The sequence below is a fragment of the Papilio machaon genome, chromosome W, assembly GCF_912999745.1.
Source record: "Papilio machaon chromosome W, ilPapMach1.1, whole genome shotgun sequence".
NCBI classification, from domain to species: domain Eukaryota; kingdom Metazoa; phylum Arthropoda; class Insecta; order Lepidoptera; family Papilionidae; genus Papilio; species Papilio machaon.
This window is the reverse complement of record NC_060015.1, coordinates 6,962,801-6,980,851: the sequence shown is the minus strand read 5'-3', so window position 1 is coordinate 6,980,851 and position 18,051 is coordinate 6,962,801. Positions and strand designations below refer to the sequence as shown.

The window sequence follows — 18,051 nt, the reverse complement described above, 5'->3', positions numbered from 1 at the left end:
TAACCTAAAATTTTACTTCTTTAGATCTTAACTTTGGTTAGAGAACAAAGTTAAATTTTGTAAAAAGAGCACAAGTTAAATATCATAAAAGTAACTTGGTATCGGACATCGTATTTTTATCATTATTATTAGATGTTTAATGCCATTCAACAATGCCATTAGCTTATTAAAAATAAAAAAATAAACAAAATCCTAAAACAAAACGTTCGATTTAAAAAAAAACAAAAAAGCAAACTCATATTAAAAATGTAAAAGAGCTTATAACCCAAAAGCGTAAATGGCAAATAAAAAATGGAGCAGTAGTTACAGCACATCGAAAACATAACTCTCCGAGCGATTTTTGACTGGAGATAAAGGGAGCATGGGGTCGCAAGGGTTGCCACGACTCTCTGAATGTCTCAATGTCTCACAAAACCTCCCCATGTGAATTGTTACCAGTTGCGCATATTTTTACTCGCAAAACAATCCTTTGTGTTCGCAGCACTAACTCATGTCCGATCATAAATAAATGTGTATTAATTTATTTATGTCTTTTACCGAAGTTTCCACTATGATATATTAAAAAAAAAATATCATCCATCTCTAAAGATTATATATTATATAGCTGTCGTTCGCGACTACATCCGCGCGAAATTAAAAAAAACAGCGTATTATAAGCCTATGTGTTCTTCCAAAATATTTTCTACATCTGTGCCAATTTCCATCAAAATCCGTTTAGCCGTTCCGGAGATACCTTCTAACAAACATCCATCCATTTAAACTTTCGCATTTATATTGTTAGTAAGATTAAAAAGTAATAAATAAGAATGAACTTAACAAAATAGGTTGTATATAATTTTCCTTATAGGTAAATTTGTAATGTAAATAACCACACTGGGGATATTTATCACAAAAAAGAGGAGGCCGTTTTCTCGTCTCACTTTTGTACTCCGGATTAGGTATCTATAGATATAAATTAGTATCTATGCTAATCTCATTTTCTCTTTGCAATTATAATAATATGTTTATTACAGTGAAAGTGCAACTTAAAATCCATAAAGATAAAATTACACGAAACAATAGAAACGAAATAAAGAACAACCACAAAGAAAACGGGCAGATATAATTTTTTTCCAAACGACGCCGAAAAAATTCGTAAAAAGTATCACGGAGTCCGATTAACACAATATCCTTGAAGATGTCCCTCACAAAAAGGGGCACGAGGGGACAAAAGTCCGGGATACGGTTCCCATTGAGGCGTGGGGGCAAGGGGTGACCACCCTCTCCCCGAACAAAATAACGCTCTCGCTCCATAGTGTCCATAATGTATACTTGAGAGTGGACCGTGAAAAGAAATGAGCTTTAGGGAAGATAGTAATTTTTTAACAGTAATATCACAAAACAATCTCCATACAATAGTTGTAAAAACTATTCTAATCAGTACTTGATAATATGTTTAGCGAATCTAATACAAGGGTAAGACTATGTTGATGTTATAACCCCTTGATCAAGATAATATTTAAGGAGTAGTAATGGATACGATACGACCTTACGATTTCATATTTGCTAGACCATTTACTAATTTCACTTAGAAACTTACAACGAATATTAAATTCATCAGTCGGTATCAACTTACTACTTGGTTTAAGAAAATAGATTGTATACCAAAACTAGATACCTTATAGGAGACCTGGGGAAAGCATCCTACGCCATGTAATACGTCGTAATATTGTATTTAATTTATATTTGAACGTAAATGTTCACACTGTGAGTAGATAAGGCGGACCCCGCACCTTTTAACTTGTAATTGGGGTCCTGAATGACTCGCGATTATGTTGATTGAATGTTTCCTATATATGACCACTTTTAAATCAAATTTTATATGAACATTTTTATAGCGTAGACTTCGTACGTGGAATTAAAAGCACTGAGCCTAAGGGCTTTTTCAGACTGTAATCTAGCTCTGTCGTTCTGGAATTAGATAGTAACCAAGAACCATACATGAATCCATTCAAACTTTAGTATTTATAATCTTCGTAAGATTTATTGTGAGGAAAAGACGTGTTTACAAAAATATTAAACAGGCCTGAAATTGTCAGTGTAACAACACTGAAGTGAACAAACCAATGACTCTGCAATGACTATATTTAAATAAATAACAAATAATTAAGAAATATAAAGAACAAGGGTAATCGACAGCCAAACGTCATGAAGCAATATATCAATGTGATTGTCAATAATAGAAAACTACATAAGCTATCAAAATAGCAAAAAGGTCCGCAACATCCTCCCCCTCGTGCAGCTAAGCACAAACTGGTTATTCAAACCAAGGTCAGTCAAGGCCTTAGGTGGAGAGCCTAACCAGCTTTCGTACGGGTCAGTGTAGCGTTCCCCCTGCTGTTGCAACGTCCACTACCCTTATCGCGCCATTGAATTGACAATGGCTTCTGCCTCGGCTAGTAAACTGCTTAGGGTTTCTTCTTTCGGAGCTCGTTCGGTTAATGTTGCGTTCAGAGCCACCTTTACTGATCGCACCAAGCGCTCCCAACATCCTCCAAAATTAGGTGTCGCAGGTGGGGTGAACTTCGCGAGTATACCTTGAGTGCTTGTGAAATCTTCGACATTTTCTCCGTAGAACTCTCTGAGAATGCGATTGGCACCAACAAAGCAGGTTCCGTTGTCCAAGAAAACAGTATTTGGAGAGCCCCGTCTTGCAATGAACCTTCTAATAGCCATGATGGCAGAGTCAGTTGATAGACTATGTACCATCTCCAGGTGAAGGGCTCTGACAGTTAAACAGGTGAAAAGAGCCACATAACGTTTTTCATGCCTGCGCCCGATAGTGACGCTTATGGGGCCGAAGTAGTCCAGGCCCGTAAAAGTAAAGGGCCGTCGATGGTGAGCTAATCTCTCAGGTGGCAGATCTCCTGTTTTCGGGTTTACCGGCAAGGACTTTCTTATTCTGCATAGTAGACAATCTTTAGCTACTGGCTGACGACCGTCAAGAAGGATGGGGAAGCGCGTGTCAGGATCAATGCCTTCTGCGGCTTTAATTCTTCCGGCTAACCGCAGTAATTTGTCCTCTCCCAAAGCGGGTGACAGTTTTCTGAGACGACTGTTCGGAGGATGACATGAAGAAATTCTATGGAAAAGCTCTCGAGCTGTGTTCGTTGCAGAATTTGCCTTTCAGCGGCCTTTATTAAATCTGCACTAAGAGGATAGGGTAGTGGACGCTGAAGGATGGCGGGCACAAGCAACTTCGCCTTTCAATTTAGAATTTCTAAAGGAAGCCAAAATAACACCAAACTTTGCCGCAGCTTGAAGTACCCGGGCTGTGGCACGTAATAAGCGCTGCCAATTACTAAAATTGGCAAAAATAGCTGTGACAGGTGTCGGTAACTCTTCGACAAAGGAAGTTAGTCCGACCAACTCAAAACTATTGGTCTTGAGTTCATCGGTATTTGGTGATACCTCGGCTCTGTAGGCCAGTCCTCAACGGATTTAAAACGAAAAGATGGTCCGCGAAACCATCTGTTACGCGTCGAGGTTATTGATTGCGTTCTGGTAGCGTCATCGGCACATTCAAGTCTGTTGGTACCCATCGCCAGATGCAAGAGTTTTCAAAAATTTCGCCTAAACGATGGGCAACAAAAGGCTTAAAGAGCGCGCACCACTACGTAACCATTGAAGGACTGTCATAGAATCAGTCCAAAAGAAAGTATGTGCCGGTTGTTTTCTATGACTGTCCTTAAAGGTGACCGCGTGACGAGAAGCTATTAAAGCGGCCTGGAGCTCTAAACGTGGGATAGAGGTAGGTTTCAAGGGTGTAACTCTTGCCTTACTAGAGATGAGAGAAAGCTCGATGTTGCCGTCTGAGTACCAAAGACGCCAATGAGCGACACACGCGTTCGCGAGCTCACTTGCTTCAGCAAAAACGTGTAACTGCCTCTGAGTTGGTTCAGAGTTTTTAGAGTTAGAATACCAATACGGAATTTCCAAAGAAGTTACTTTTGACAACTCTTGAAACCAATCAGACCACCTTAATGCTTCCGTGGTTGGAACTCGGTGTCCCAAGCGACATTAGACCTCCACGTTTGTTGAAATAAAATTCGACCCTTTACGACTATTGGAGCGTCCTTATCTTGCTCCCTGATCCTTACTTGAGGGAACATTTCCCGGACATCAGCAGTGAGAGCGATACGGCCCTCGCGAAACCGAAGTAAAATACCTAACAAGGGCTGAAGCAGGTCTGGACCAGGAAGCAACAAAGAGTTTAGGCTCACGTTCTCATTCGTGATTGCGGCATCGTGAACTACACGAAGTTTACGTTTCCAAGGGTGGTACACGCCAAAATGGGCTAAACAGAGCCTCATAAAAGAAGATATAGAATTACGTACCTTATTCGTTATCGTAATTAACTCTTTTAAGTAATATCCCAAACGTGGTAAATTTTTTAGAGCGGAGACTTCCCTAAATACTATAATTTCAGGGCGAGCGAAGTTCTCCTCCAGAGCTCTAATTATATCGGTCGGTTCGTCAGTAGCCAGCAACAGTGACGCGACTGCATCTCGGGCCGCGCCGCGAAGTGCATTTTGTAACCTACTAATATTTTCAATATCTGAAAAATTGCTTTTGGTTAAATCAAAAATACGTTTAAAATGTAGTTTATGATGGTGCGAAGTAGCAAGCGCCTTGGCCGCAGCTGCAGTGTCAGCAACAGCTTGAAGCAGGCTACTCCGATCAAGCTCCGTGGATATGAGCGGTCGCGTTAACACGGCCGCCTCGGACGCTTTTGTGATGTTTGAAAGTTGCTTCTGAAGAACAAAACGGTTAATAGGGGATGCAGTTGACCTAGTGGCCGGCAGAGATGCCTGGTGGCCGGGAGGCGGAACCACTAATGGCTCGCGCCCTACTGCGGGAATGCCTCTATTACCTGTATCTTCGCCAACGCATAGCACGGCCGCCTCGGACGGCCTCGTGACGTTTGAAAGTTGCTTCTGGTGAAAAAAACGGTTAATAGGGGATGCAGTTGACCCAGTGGCCGGCAGAGATGCCTGGTGGCCGGGAGGCGGAACGACTAATTGCTCGCGCCCTACTGCGGGGATGCCTCTAAAAACTGTATTTTCGCCAACGCATAGCACGGACACGTTGGATGCTTTAGTGACGTTTAAAAGTTGCTTCTGAGGAACAAAACTGTTAATAGGGGATGCAGTTGACCCAGTGGCCGGCAGAGATGCCTGGTGGCCGGGAGGCGGAACCACTAATGGCTCGCGCCCTACTGCGGGAATGCCTCTATTACCTGTATTTTCTCCAACGCAAACTGGCTGTCGTAAACTTTGTACCCATCTTTCTGTTCTTTCCACACTTACTTTGGCAGAACCACTGTGACTGCTGCGACTTAAAGTGGCTTCCGCGTCGAGAGCGGCAAGTTCGGCCTGCAATTCGCCCTCCTCTACCTGCTGGCGGAGTGCTGCCAGCCGACTTTCTCGTTGCCTCTCGCGTTCGGCCAGCTGCCTCTCGCGTTCGGCCAGCTGCCTCTCGCGTTCGGCCAGCTGCCTCTCGCGTTCGGCCAGCTGGAGCTCACGCTGCCTCTCATTTTCAGCGAGCTCCTGCTCGTGCTCAAGACGTCGGCGCAAGGCGAGGGCCTCTAGGGCGGCCTTTTGAGCCTTAATTATGGACGACGAGCGTGATGACTTTGATTTAGACGTCTCACTTGGGGCAACGGTGTCTACGTGTTGGGAACTAGTCGCAGGGCTTGTCGGCATGATTTTACTTTTACTGCGGGTGATCATTAGGTGAAAAAAATAAAAAATAAATAAAGTAGTGAAAATGAAAGCAAATACTACGAAATGAATGAATAACTAAAGTTACGTAATGAAAAATAGGTACGCTGGAAACTTACGGGTGAAGGACCAAAATGAAGTGAACAAACCAATGACTCTGCAATGACTATATTTAAATAAATAACAAATAATTAAGAAATATAAAGAACAAGGGTAATCGACAGCCAAACGTCATGAAGCAATATATCAATGTGATTGTCAATAATAGAAAACTACATAAGCTATCAAAATAGCAAAAAGGTCCGCAACATCCTCCCCCTCGTGCAGCTAAGCACAAACTGGTTATTCAAACCAAGGTCAGTCAAGGCCTTAGGTGGAGAGCCTAACCAGCTTTCGTACGGGTCAGTGTAGCGTTCCCCCTGCTGTTGCAACGTCCACTACCCTTATCGCGCCATTGAATTGACAATGGCTTCTGCCTCGGCTAGTAAACTGCTTAGGGTTTCTTCTTTCGGAGCTCGTTCGGTTAATGTTGCGTTCAGAGCCACCTTTACTGATCGCACCAAGCGCTCCCAACATCCTCCAAAATTAGGTGTCGCAGGTGGGGTGAACTTCGCGAGTATACCTTGAGTGCTTGTGAAATCTTCGACATTTTCTCCGGACAAAATGAAATGAACAAAATGAAGTGAACAAACCAATGACTCTGCAATGACTATATTTAAATAAATAACAAATAATTAAGAAATATAAAGAACAAGGGTAATCGACAGCCAAACGTCATGAAGCAATATATCAATGTGATTGTCAATAATAGAAAACTACATAAGCTATCAAAATAGCAAAAAGGTCCGCAACAAACACCTTTAGAACTTTTAGGCTTAGCACGATAGAAGTGTAGGTATTAGGTATACATTATTCTGTAGTAATCAGCTTAACACGTCACAGTGTTAAACCGAAGTGAATGCACTTAGGTTGCCTTTCAAGCCGATTATAATTAGAAATGTTTTGCTGAACACTAATATAAATAATCTTACTAATCAGAGCTGGGCATTAACTCGTTAATCCGTTAATCGTTAATTAACGAAGTTAACATTTTGCTTAACGGATTAACTTTTAAGTTAACTTCAAAAAGTGTTAACGCTTTTGTTAACTTCCGTTAAACTCAACTTCCGTTAAAAAAGTCCGTTAATCGTTAAATTAGAAACTTGGAGACGTGCTATCATTTTGTTTAAATTACGCGCCACGCCACGCTCGTAAGTTCAACTATGTTGGGCGACTGTCGGCGACTCGAATGGTGAACGAACGAGTTGATAATTGATATATGTGAAGTTCGCGTGCAAGTGTGATGCATCAGAGCGTCCGGGAAAGTAGTGACCAACAGGAAAAAATCAAAAGAAGGTTCGAAATAGTATATTTCATTACGAGTATATAAAAGCAAGAGTATGTAATAGCCCACATTGCGAACGCTCTTCGTCCCTGCAATACGCCACTTTTTGAGCAACTGCTTTAAAACACTTTTTTACTCGTGCTTTTTCTTTATCGTTTCCAAACTCGTGCTTTCTCTTTCGGAACTGTCAAAATTATGTCTATTATAAAGAAAAAATCAACCACGAAGTTTTTACAAAAAAAATCATTGAAGTTTTTATGATTCATGCAAATATTTCTAAAAAGAAGCTCCTAATTTGTTACAATATCAGATTTAATGATTTGATTATTGAATCTATAAAATTAATGAATTAGGTTTCATTTTATTTCATCTCATTAAATTTCATTTTTATTTCATATCAATAAAAATAATCTACTGAAGACTTGGCTGTTTGGGCATAGTTCCCTTTGCCTACCCAGAATGGGTGAAGAAAACAAAAAAAATCTCTGTTTGTATTCTTTTACGGTTGGGGCCATTTTTAAAACATTTTAGTTAGTTGAGTTTATTGTGTTTTTATTATTTTATTAAATTGCTTCATTATTTTGCAACTGTATTAAAAATAGTTGTTTAATACATGTGCGAAACCGTCATTGCAATTTATTCCGATGGTCAACAGTAGACATTTGTCGGAACCGGCTTCCGGCACTAGTAATGAAATATACTATACTGCATTCATACTTGTCTCTAATACTAATGTGTTATAGAAAGTATAGTAAAATTAATTTTTTAAACAAGTTTCGCCACAATAAGTGTGAAATTAGTATGTATAATTTTGGTATGGTTAACTGTTAACGATTAACTTTAACTTGCGTTAAATTTTCGAGAATTTAACGCTTTAACGATTAACGAAGTTAATTTTTTAATTAACGAATTAACGATTAACGAAGTTAACTTCTCGATTAACTGTGCCCACCTTTGTTACTAATATTATAAATGCGAATGTTATGGTATCTTCGGAACAGCTCAACGGATATTGACGAAATTTGGCATAGATGAACATCAAGTTTTTTTCTTTGATTCCGCGCGGACAGTGTCGTGGGCGAAAATTAGTATTCCTATAAGAAATATTTGAACTGAATCCAAAATAATTAACAACTGACTGTATGACTTATGAAGCTCTGAGAAAGAATACAAATGACAACTCACTCTTCAAAATCAGTCAGAATGTATTTGTATACAGGTAGTCATAATAAACAGTTACCAAAGTAATTTATCTCTGATATAAATAACTAGCAGTTGCACGCGACTTTGGGCGGAATTAAAAAAAATCTAGTACTAAACATAAGCTATGGCACCCGGTGTTAGTGTAGTTTTACAACAATGAAAGAATTCTTCAAATACAGTGTAAACTCTTTATAACGAAACTCAAGGGACTGAGCATTTTTTTGTCGTTATAGAGAGTTATCGTTATATGGAGCGAACAAAAAAACAACCAAATTAGCAAGATAACATAACATAAACAATAATACCGATAATAAATATTTACTATCTACAAATATCAACACATTTTTCGTAATAGAGAATGGCGTATCGCTATAAAGAGTGTTTCAATATGTGAGTTTTAACGCAAACCAGCCAAGTTGGGCTCACTTCAACGTTACAGGGAGTTTATTGCTATAAAGGATAACGTTATAAAGAGTTTACACTGTAGTTTCAGTAGTTTCAGAGCCTATTCAATGACAAACAAACAAACAAACAAATCTTACCTCTTTATAATATTACTAAAGAAAATAATAAAACTCGATAAATTCAAAATTAATATTTTAATTAATATTATTTCACAAGATGTCAAATATTTGGACACTCCATGTGTAACCAATATCTTCAGATCAAAGCATTTTAAAAATAATAAATATAAAATGAAAATTTTAGTCATAATTTTACTAAGTCCCATGCAAGTAACTGTAAAAAAAGTCATCCCTTTCATTCTTTCTGACAAAAGAGACCACATCATGTTTTAATACAAATCTTGCAACAGTGGAAATGTACGGTTAGAATTACTGCAATTTGTAATACAACTGACAAATGTCTTAATGCTAAATACATAATACATACAGAAAACCCTTTCTTTTCTGAAGATAAAATATATAAAGTTATTTTTTGTATTTTCAGCCGACTTCAAAAAAGGAGGTTATCAATTCGACTGTATTTTTTTATGTTTTTTTTTTTATATGATAAGGTGGCAAACGAGCAAACGGCCACCTGGATTCGCCGCAATAGCGAAGCTCCGCCTCTGGTGGTCCGATTTTGATAAAAATTATTTCAAACGAAAGGTAGTGCTTGCAGATGGGTCCCATTTTTTTTTTAATAACTAAAAGACTACTAGATTTTGAGTTTAACTTCACAATGTGTTGCGAAATTTAGTGACTTTGTTTTCATCGCTTATTGTATCTCTACTACATATTATGGTTTAATTTGATTGTATAAATTATTTTATAATTACTTTTTTTTGTTTAGAAATATTTTTGTACTTTCTAGGCGTTTATATTTATCAATAGTCCCTTATTAGTAATTAGTTTTATTTCACACAACAACTAAATTATCAGGACATAGACAAAATCCAGTTAAGTAACTTGTGACGTCAAACGAAACATACACATGAGATTTGAGACTGATGACGTCATAAAAACATGCTTTTTTACTTTACAGGGGAAGGGGTAAAGAAAAGGGGGTAAAGAATCACACCTCGCAAGTTTCATGTTATTTTATACAATATCTAATATATCAAAGTGAATTGAAAAATTTCTGTCTAGACAACAATCAGTCTAACTAATCAATTGTGGTGTAGTCATAATCAACAACTTGCACAAACTAGGGAACTGTTTGTCGATGGCGTATTTGAACCACATTGAGTTGTCTATGGTCTCAGCTTGTGAACCTTCAATTTGTAAATAAGTGTACGGCGCAAATGCTAAATGATTCCTGAGACTTAGTTTAGAATCAGCGTTAGGGATGACTTTGTTCAGCATTGTTACAGTCTGCATGTTCAGTTTGCTGAACACGTAACCTTCCTGGCGGTTGCTGAGGAAGTTTTCTTGATACAGACAAGATATAATGTCTGATGTATACGCCTTTAGTAACTGTCGATGTTCAAATTCGTGGGTATTTCGTACACCATTGTTCTTATTTTTTAACTTCGAGAATATCTTCCTGTACCTATAAAATTAAATTAAAATAAATTAATTTACATATATTTTCTCTAAAGTAATTTAAAGTTAAAATAATAGATTTTTTAAGAATTCACAGATAGTCTTAGTGAATATAATTTCAGCTATGGTGTTCTCATTTAAAACTATTTAGTTATTTCTGCCTTAAAATCTATATATATAAAAGAAAGTCGTGTTAGTTACACTATTTATAACTCAAGATCGGTCGAACTGATTTAGCTGAAAATTGGTGGGCAGGTAGCTTAGAATCAGGAAACGGACATAGGATAATTTTTACCCCGTTTTCTATTTTTTATTCCGCGCGGACGGAGTCGCGGTTAAAAGCTAGTTAAAAATAAAAAAGAGAGTAAAGAGGTTCCTAAAGTGGAGTGTATCACCCTGTATACAAAAGAAATGTATGTATGATTGTACTGACGTAAGTATGAGATGTACGAGGTGGTCGAGGGTGGCGGCAGAGGGCGCCAGCAGCGGCAGCGCCAGCAGCAGCGCGGCCGGCACACTGCACGCAGCGCCCAGGCATACATCTGCGCGTGCGCAGCGCGACGCAGCGCTCAGGCAACTCGCCAGCACTAGCGCATTGTCTAACACAGGCTTACATTTACATTCCATACAACGAATACATTCAAATACAGTAAAGTGATTCAAATAAAAGATTTTTTTCATTCATCATCAGCTCACTGTACATCCCCACTGAGGGGCTTATTGACATTGACACAAACTTAAAGGCACTTTAAGTTTGTGTCAGGGTAAGTTTTCAGTAACTGGTATACCGCGAACGAAGTCGAATCTAATAGCATTGTGAGCATGAAATCACATGTTACCGAAATGGGATATCGTCATTGTCCTGACAGACGACTTCCAAAAGCGATGAAGTAGAGTAAGAGAGAAACCTTTATAAGCTAGAAAAATATCGTGATCCCTTGGACTCTTACTTGACAGGTTTGACTGTATATCATCAGCTCACTATTCTACCCCAAGTTAGGGTTGACTAGACCATAGTCAACCACACTGGCCGGCTGCGGGTCGGTTGACTTCACACATATCATTGAATTTCTTCCCAGATATGTGCAGGTAGCATCTCAATGTTTTTCTTCACCGTTAGAACGTCGGATAAATGTACATATGTAAATCGAAAATCGAAAAAACACATTGGTACATTGCGGGATTCGAACCCAGGACCTGCAGATTGCAAGTCAAGTGCTTAACCCCTGAGCCACCGACGCTCTTGACTGTATATTTGAATGAAATCTAACACTTACAGTGATTGAGTATATGATGCAGGTCATGTGAGAAGAAAGCCTGTTCATTGTCGCTGGCCAGTGCCAGCAGAGTGGTGCCAGTGTCGTTGCAGAGCAGAGCGCGCAGTCGCGCTGGCCGAATGCTGGACCGGCTAACACTGTGCTTCAGCAGAGATACTGGGCTGAGGAAGAAACATAAATACCAACATCTGATCGACTAAATGTGGATTTATACTGTAAAAACAATCACAGAAAAGCTGACTTATTCTTTTCCTTCTTTAATATCATCTGAAATTCTTATAATCCTTTTGGCCATGGAGAAATAGTAAAAAATTTCTTAAGAATGTTTTAATACAGTTAAAAAAAATACTAGTACAGTCGAACCTTGATAAACGAGAAACCTCTATAAGCGAGAATCATTATCTGATCCTGAAGGATGGCATCCGTAAGCGTGAAAATTATTGTGGTCCCTTGAACACTTATCTAGATTTGGTTGTGATTTTCATGTTTTTATACTTTAATTATATATATTATTATATAAAAAATATATATTACTCTCATTGATTTATATTTTTTAAGGAAATATATAGATATCTTACCTAGAAAAATCAAGATATGTTTTTTGTGTAACTTGTTCAATATACTGCATTGAACCAAGCTTTAAAAATTCCATGTTTGGTATCAGTGGGTCTTTCTTATTTCTTCCCGAGTCCTGAAAAAACCAACACAATATGTTATATTCTTTTATAAATTTATGTATTTTTTAATTTAGAAATGTTTATAAAATTACTTACACAATTAATTGGATTCGTCCACAATAAATACTGTTTTGTATTGCACAACAAATTTCTTTTGCTCTGAAATTAAAAAAAAACTTAAGTCAACATGTGAATGTGAGTAAAAAAAAACATTGAAAGTATGTTTTGAGGCTGACAGAGAAAGATCATGGCTTAAAAAAAAGTAAAAAAAATTAATAATAATAACATACCTGACTTATTGTGAATCGATTCAAAAGGTTTGCATTTATCTTTCTAAAAGATGTATGTATGGATATGGATGGTATATCTTCAGGTACACATTCCGGTCTATATGACTTGAACAATCCCAAAAGAACTTGAATCTGACGGTATAAGTTCTGAAAAAATATCACAGACATTGTTAAGGATCTTTAAATCAGTTATTATTTAAGTAGTTATGTTTATCATTTACATATAGACTATTTTTTTATACATGTTTTATTAATTGCAGACAAAATTTTATAATTACTAACAAATAACAAAGAATCAGATTAATTTTTTTTTTTTTTTATATGACAAGGTGGCAAACGAGCAAGCGGCCACAGGAATTCACCGAAATGGCGAAGCGACCGCTGCCCATAGACATTTGCAATTGCAGATGCGTTGCCAACCCTCAATCGACGAAGGAGGAGACATTCCAATGCATCTCCTCCTCCATCAAATCCACCTCCCCTTCCCATCCTTTCCTTATAAGAAAAGGGTGGGAAGGGAAAGAGGACTAAAATTAGGCCTCCGGCACCACACTCATCAGACGAAACGCGGAATTACTTCCACTTCACGCCTGTCTTCTGTGTGGTCGTGTCGTCGGGTCTGTCGGGTCGTTCTGTGTGGTAATACAAGTGAAACTGAATTAAAAAATATACCTTTTTTGCTTCCCTTTTCTTTGCGCAGTTTAAAAGTTCAACAACTCTTCTTCTTGTAACATCACTTGGTTTAGTCAGATTGTACACCAATTTAATTGAATGAGGTGCCTAAAAATATAACAAATAGCTTTAAGTAGTTGTAGTTAAATTGTTTTCTTTTCATCCTAAATAGTTTAAAATACCTTGAGTAAAACTATCTAAAAATCATACTAACCAGTGCTTCATATGTCAATGTTGAATAAAAGACTTCATATCCAATATTAAGTGCATCTAATTCAACAGAATTGCAGTCCATTGCAGCTATAACAAGAAAATTGAGTTTAATACATATTAAAAACATGAAAATTATCAGTACAAAGACTGTAAAAAGAAGCAACTTTTACTATTAGTACTTAGATGGATAATTAACACACAAATTAAGACAGAGTTGATGGAATAAAACTAGGTATGCCACAAACATTTTTTTTTTCTACCGATCATGAGTAGAAATAGCTTGTAAATTTCCACTTACCTGTTAACCAGTCAAGTAAAAAGCTTATATTTGAAAAGTTTGATTGATTATCATGTTTAGCGAGAAGCCAACGTAGAGCGTAGTCAATAGTAAGCTTGCCGATTTTTTCGTTAGGAACTAAACACGCTCCCAGACTTGTCCATTTCGTTATAGCTATAAAAGAAATAGAAAAAGTTAAGCCTCTCGAATACCAAGAAAGACACAAAAACATTAAACAGCATTTATTACTTACGTATTGATAAATTTAACCAAACTTTGAATAACGTTTGGAAATCATTATACTCCAAGCCTTCATTTTCCACAATATAAGCAAGTTCATCGATTTTTCTTTGAAACAAATCCTTATCAAAACCCTTTCTTAATGATTTAATATAATGTATAATATCTTCTACATCTGTCATTTTGTTTGCAGTTTTGATTGAAAACTTTTGAATTGTATAAAAAACACAAATACAGAAGTTAAAGCATACAATCACAATGCAAAGAAGAATAACAAATTTTGAAATAAAAATACGTTACTATTTGACATCTGTCGCACGATCAAAGTAAAGCTGGGACATAGATTACAGATTTATTAAAGCGTCCTGATTAGTCCACCTCCGTGAAGTTGGCCCCCTCACTTTCATTTTTTTAACTTTTTTTTACGCAAATCGTTTGAGAATCGTTTGAGAGGGTTTGAGAGAAAAGAAATATCGTTTGAGAGTTCCTACTTTCTCCGTAAAAACAATTTCAAATTCTAGTGTTAAGTTGGCCCCCTCACTTTACTTTTTTTTATTTTTTTCAATGTGAATCGTTAGAGAGTCGTTTGAGAGACATTAAAAGAAAAGAAATATCGTTTGAGAGTTTTTACTTTTTCTGTAATAAATATTTTAATTCTGGGCATCGAAAGTTACAAATCGATTTTCTTTTTTTTCCTAATTAAATATGGCAATCATGCACTTGGACGTTTCAAATTTATTGTGTAGGTAGAGAATGGTAAGAGAGTGATTGAGAGAAAAGAGAAATCGTTTGAGAGTTAATACTTTTTCTGAAATACATATTTCACTGTCGGAATCGAAAGTAACAAATCGATTTTCTTTTTTCCGAATTAAATATAGCAATCATGCACTTAGACGATTCGAATTTATGGTGTAGGTAGAGAATGGTAATAGAGTGATTGAGAGAAAAGAGAAATCGTTTGAGAGTTAATACTTTTTCTGAAATACATATTTCAATGTCGGAATCGAAAGTGACAAATCGATTTTCCTTTTTTCCGAATTAAATATAGCAATCATGCACTTAGACTATTCAAATTTATGGTGTAGGTAGGGAATGATTAGAGAGTGATTGAGAGAAAAGAGAAATCGTTTGAGAGTTAATACTTTTCCTGAAATAAATATTTCAATTTCTGAATCGAAAGTAACAAATCGATTTTCCTTTTTTCCGAATTAAATATGGCAATCATGCACTTAGACGATTCAAATTTATGGTGTAGGTAGAGAATGATTAGAGAGTGATTGAGAGAAAAGAAAAATCGTTTGAGAGTTAATACTTTTCCTGAAATAAATATTTCAATTTCTGAATCGAAAGTTACAGATCGGTTTTCTTTTTTCCGAATTAAATATGGCAATCATGCACTTAGACGATTCAAATTTATGGTGTAGGTAGAGAATGGTAATAGAGTGATTGAGAGAAAAGAGAAATCGTTTGAGAGTTAATACTTTTTCTGAAATACATATTTCAATATCGGAATCGAAAGTGACAAATCTATTTTCCTTTTTTCCGAATTAAATATAGCAATCATGCACTTAGACTATTCAAATTTATGGTGTAGGTAGGGAATGATTAGAGAGTGATTGAGAGAAAAGAAAAATCGTTTGAGAGTTAATACTTTTCCTGAAATAAATATTTCAATTTCTGAATCGAAAGTTACAGATCGGTTTTCCTTTGCTCCGAATTAAATATGGCAATCATGCACTTAGACGATTCAAATTTATGGTGTAGGTAGAGAATGGTAATAGAGTGATTGAGAGAAAAGAGAAATCGTTTGAGAGTTAATACTTTTTCTGAAATAAATATTTCAATTTTTGAGATTTGTAAGTTTTTGAAAATCGATTTGTTACTTACGATTCCGAAATTGAAATATTTATTTCAGGAAAAGTATCTACTCTCAAACGATTTCTCTTTTCTCTCAATCACTGCCTAATCATTCTTTAGCTATACAAAAAATTTGAAACGTTTAAGTGCATGATTGCCATAATTATTTCGGAAAAAAAGGAAAATCGATTAGTAACTTTCGATTCCGACATTGATATATTTATTTCAGGAAAAGTATTAACTCTCAAACGATTTCTCTTTTCTCTCAATCACTCTATTACCATTCCCTACCTACACCATAAATTTGAATCGTCTAAGTGCATGATTGCTATATTTAATTCGGAAAAAAGGAAAATCGATTTGTCACTTTCGATTCCGACATTGAAATATATATTTCAGAAAAAGTATTAACTCTCAAACGATTTCTCTTTTCTCTCAATCACTCTATTACCATTCTCTGTCTACACCATACATTTAAATCATCTAAGTGCATGATTGCCATATTTAATTCGAAATAAAAGGAAAAACGATTTGTAACTTTCGATTCCGACATTGAAATATTTATTTCAGGAAAAGTATCAACTCTCAAACGATTTCTCTTTTCACTTAATCACTCTCTTACCATTCTCTACCTACACAGTAAATTAGAAACGTCTGAGTGCATGATTGCCATATTTAATTCGGAAAAAAGGAAAATCGATTTGTTACTTTCGATTCCGACATTGAAATAAATATTTCAGAAAAAGTATTAACTCTCAAACGATTTCTCTTTTCTCTCAATCACTCTCTTACCATTCTCTACCTACACAATAAATTTGAAACGTCCAAGTGCATGGTTGCCATATTTATTTCGGAGCAAAGGAAAACCGATCTGTAACTTTCGATTCCGAAATTGAAATACATATTTCAGAAAAAGTATTAACTCTCAAACGATTTCTCTTTTCTCTCAATCACTCCCTAAGCATTCTCTACCTACACAATAAATTTGAAACGTCTTAGTGCATGATTGCCATATTTAATTCGTAATAAAAGAAAAATCGATTTGTAACTTTCGATTCCGACATTGAAATATATACTTCAGAAAAAGTATTAACTCTCAAACGATTTCTCTTTTCTCTCAATCACTCTATTACCATTCTCTACCTACACCATAAATTTGAATCGTCTAAGTGCATGATTGCTATATTTAATTCGGAAAAAAGGAAAATCGATTTGTTACTTTCGATTCCGACAGTGAAATATGTATTTCAGAAAAAGTATTAACTCTCAAACGATTTCTCTTTTCTCTCAATCACTCTCTTACCATTCTCTACCTACACAATAAATTTGAAACGTCCAAGTGCATGATTGCCATATTTAATTAGGAAAAAAAAGAAAATCGATTTGTAACTTTCGATGCCCAGAATTAAAATATTTATTACAGAAAAAGTAAAAACTCTCAAACGATATTTCTTTTCTCTTAATGTCTCTCAAACGACTCTCTAACGATTCACATTGAAAAAAATAAAAAAAAGTAAAGTGAGGGGGCCAACTTAACACTAGAATTTGAAATTGTTTTTACGGAGAAAGTAGGAACTCTCAAACGATATTTCTTTTCTCTCAAACCCTCTCAAACGATTCTCAAACGATTTGCGTAAAAAAAAGTTAAAAAAATGAAAGTGAGGGGGCCAACTTCACGGAGGTGATTAGTCCTGATATATTTTTTGGCAAAATTTTACTTTCGTGAAGGAAAACGAAAATGATTTTAATATATTTTACTAACCTCCGTGAAGTTAGCCCCCTCACTTTAATTTTTTTAACTTTTTTTTACGCAAATCGTTTGAGAATCGTTTGAGAGGGTTTGAGAGAAAAGAAATATCGTTTGAGAGTTCCTACTTTCTCCGTAAAAACAATTTCAAATTCTAGTGTGAAGTTGGCCCCCTCACTTTACTTTTTTTTATTTTTTTCAACGCGAATCGTTTGAGAGACATTAAGAGAAAAGAAATATCGTTTGAGAGTTTTTACTTTTTCTGTAATAAATATTTTAATTCTGGGCATCGAAAGTTACAAATCGATTTTCCTTTTTTTCCGAATTAAATATGGCAAACATGCAATTGGACGTTTCAAATTTATTGTGTAGGTAGAGAATGGTAAGAGAGTGATTGAGAGAAAAGAGAAATCGTTTGAGAGTTAATACTTTTCCTGAAATAAATATTTCAATTTCTGAATCGAAAG

At 36.2% G+C, this 18,051-nt stretch overlaps 1 protein-coding gene across 1 annotated transcript; it reads right to left on the bottom strand.

Annotated features, from left to right (window-relative positions):
• Window positions 1–9,661: 9,661 nt before the first annotated feature.
• On the bottom strand, window positions 9,662–14,224 carry LOC123723035. Its single transcript, XM_045685575.1, has 10 exons — window positions 13,994–14,224; window positions 13,762–13,914; window positions 13,465–13,550; window positions 13,251–13,358; window positions 12,579–12,725; window positions 12,385–12,447; window positions 12,190–12,302; window positions 11,612–11,772; window positions 10,768–10,933; window positions 9,662–10,341 (listed from the first exon to the last, which is right to left on the bottom strand). Exons 1-10 carry the CDS (start codon window positions 14,160–14,162, stop codon window positions 9,951–9,953), a joined length of 1,557 nt encoding a protein of 518 aa, XP_045541531.1. The 5' UTR covers window positions 14,163–14,224; the 3' UTR covers window positions 9,662–9,950.
• Window positions 14,225–18,051: the final 3,827 nt, after the last annotated feature.

Bases quoted from the DNA above. Each gene is read 5' to 3' on its own strand.
- LOC123723035 (XM_045685575.1), bottom strand. From the start codon at position 14,162: ATGACAGATGTAGAAGATATTATACATTATATTAAATCATTAAGAAAG. The intron at 12,726-13,250 runs GTATATTTTTTA...ATATTTTTTCAG, and splicing joins AGAAAAGGGAAGCAAAAAAG to AACTTATACCGTCAGATTCA. The intron at 11,773-12,189 runs GTAAGATATCTA...TTTCTTCCTCAG, and splicing joins ACATATCTTGATTTTTCTAG to CCCAGTATCTCTGCTGAAGC.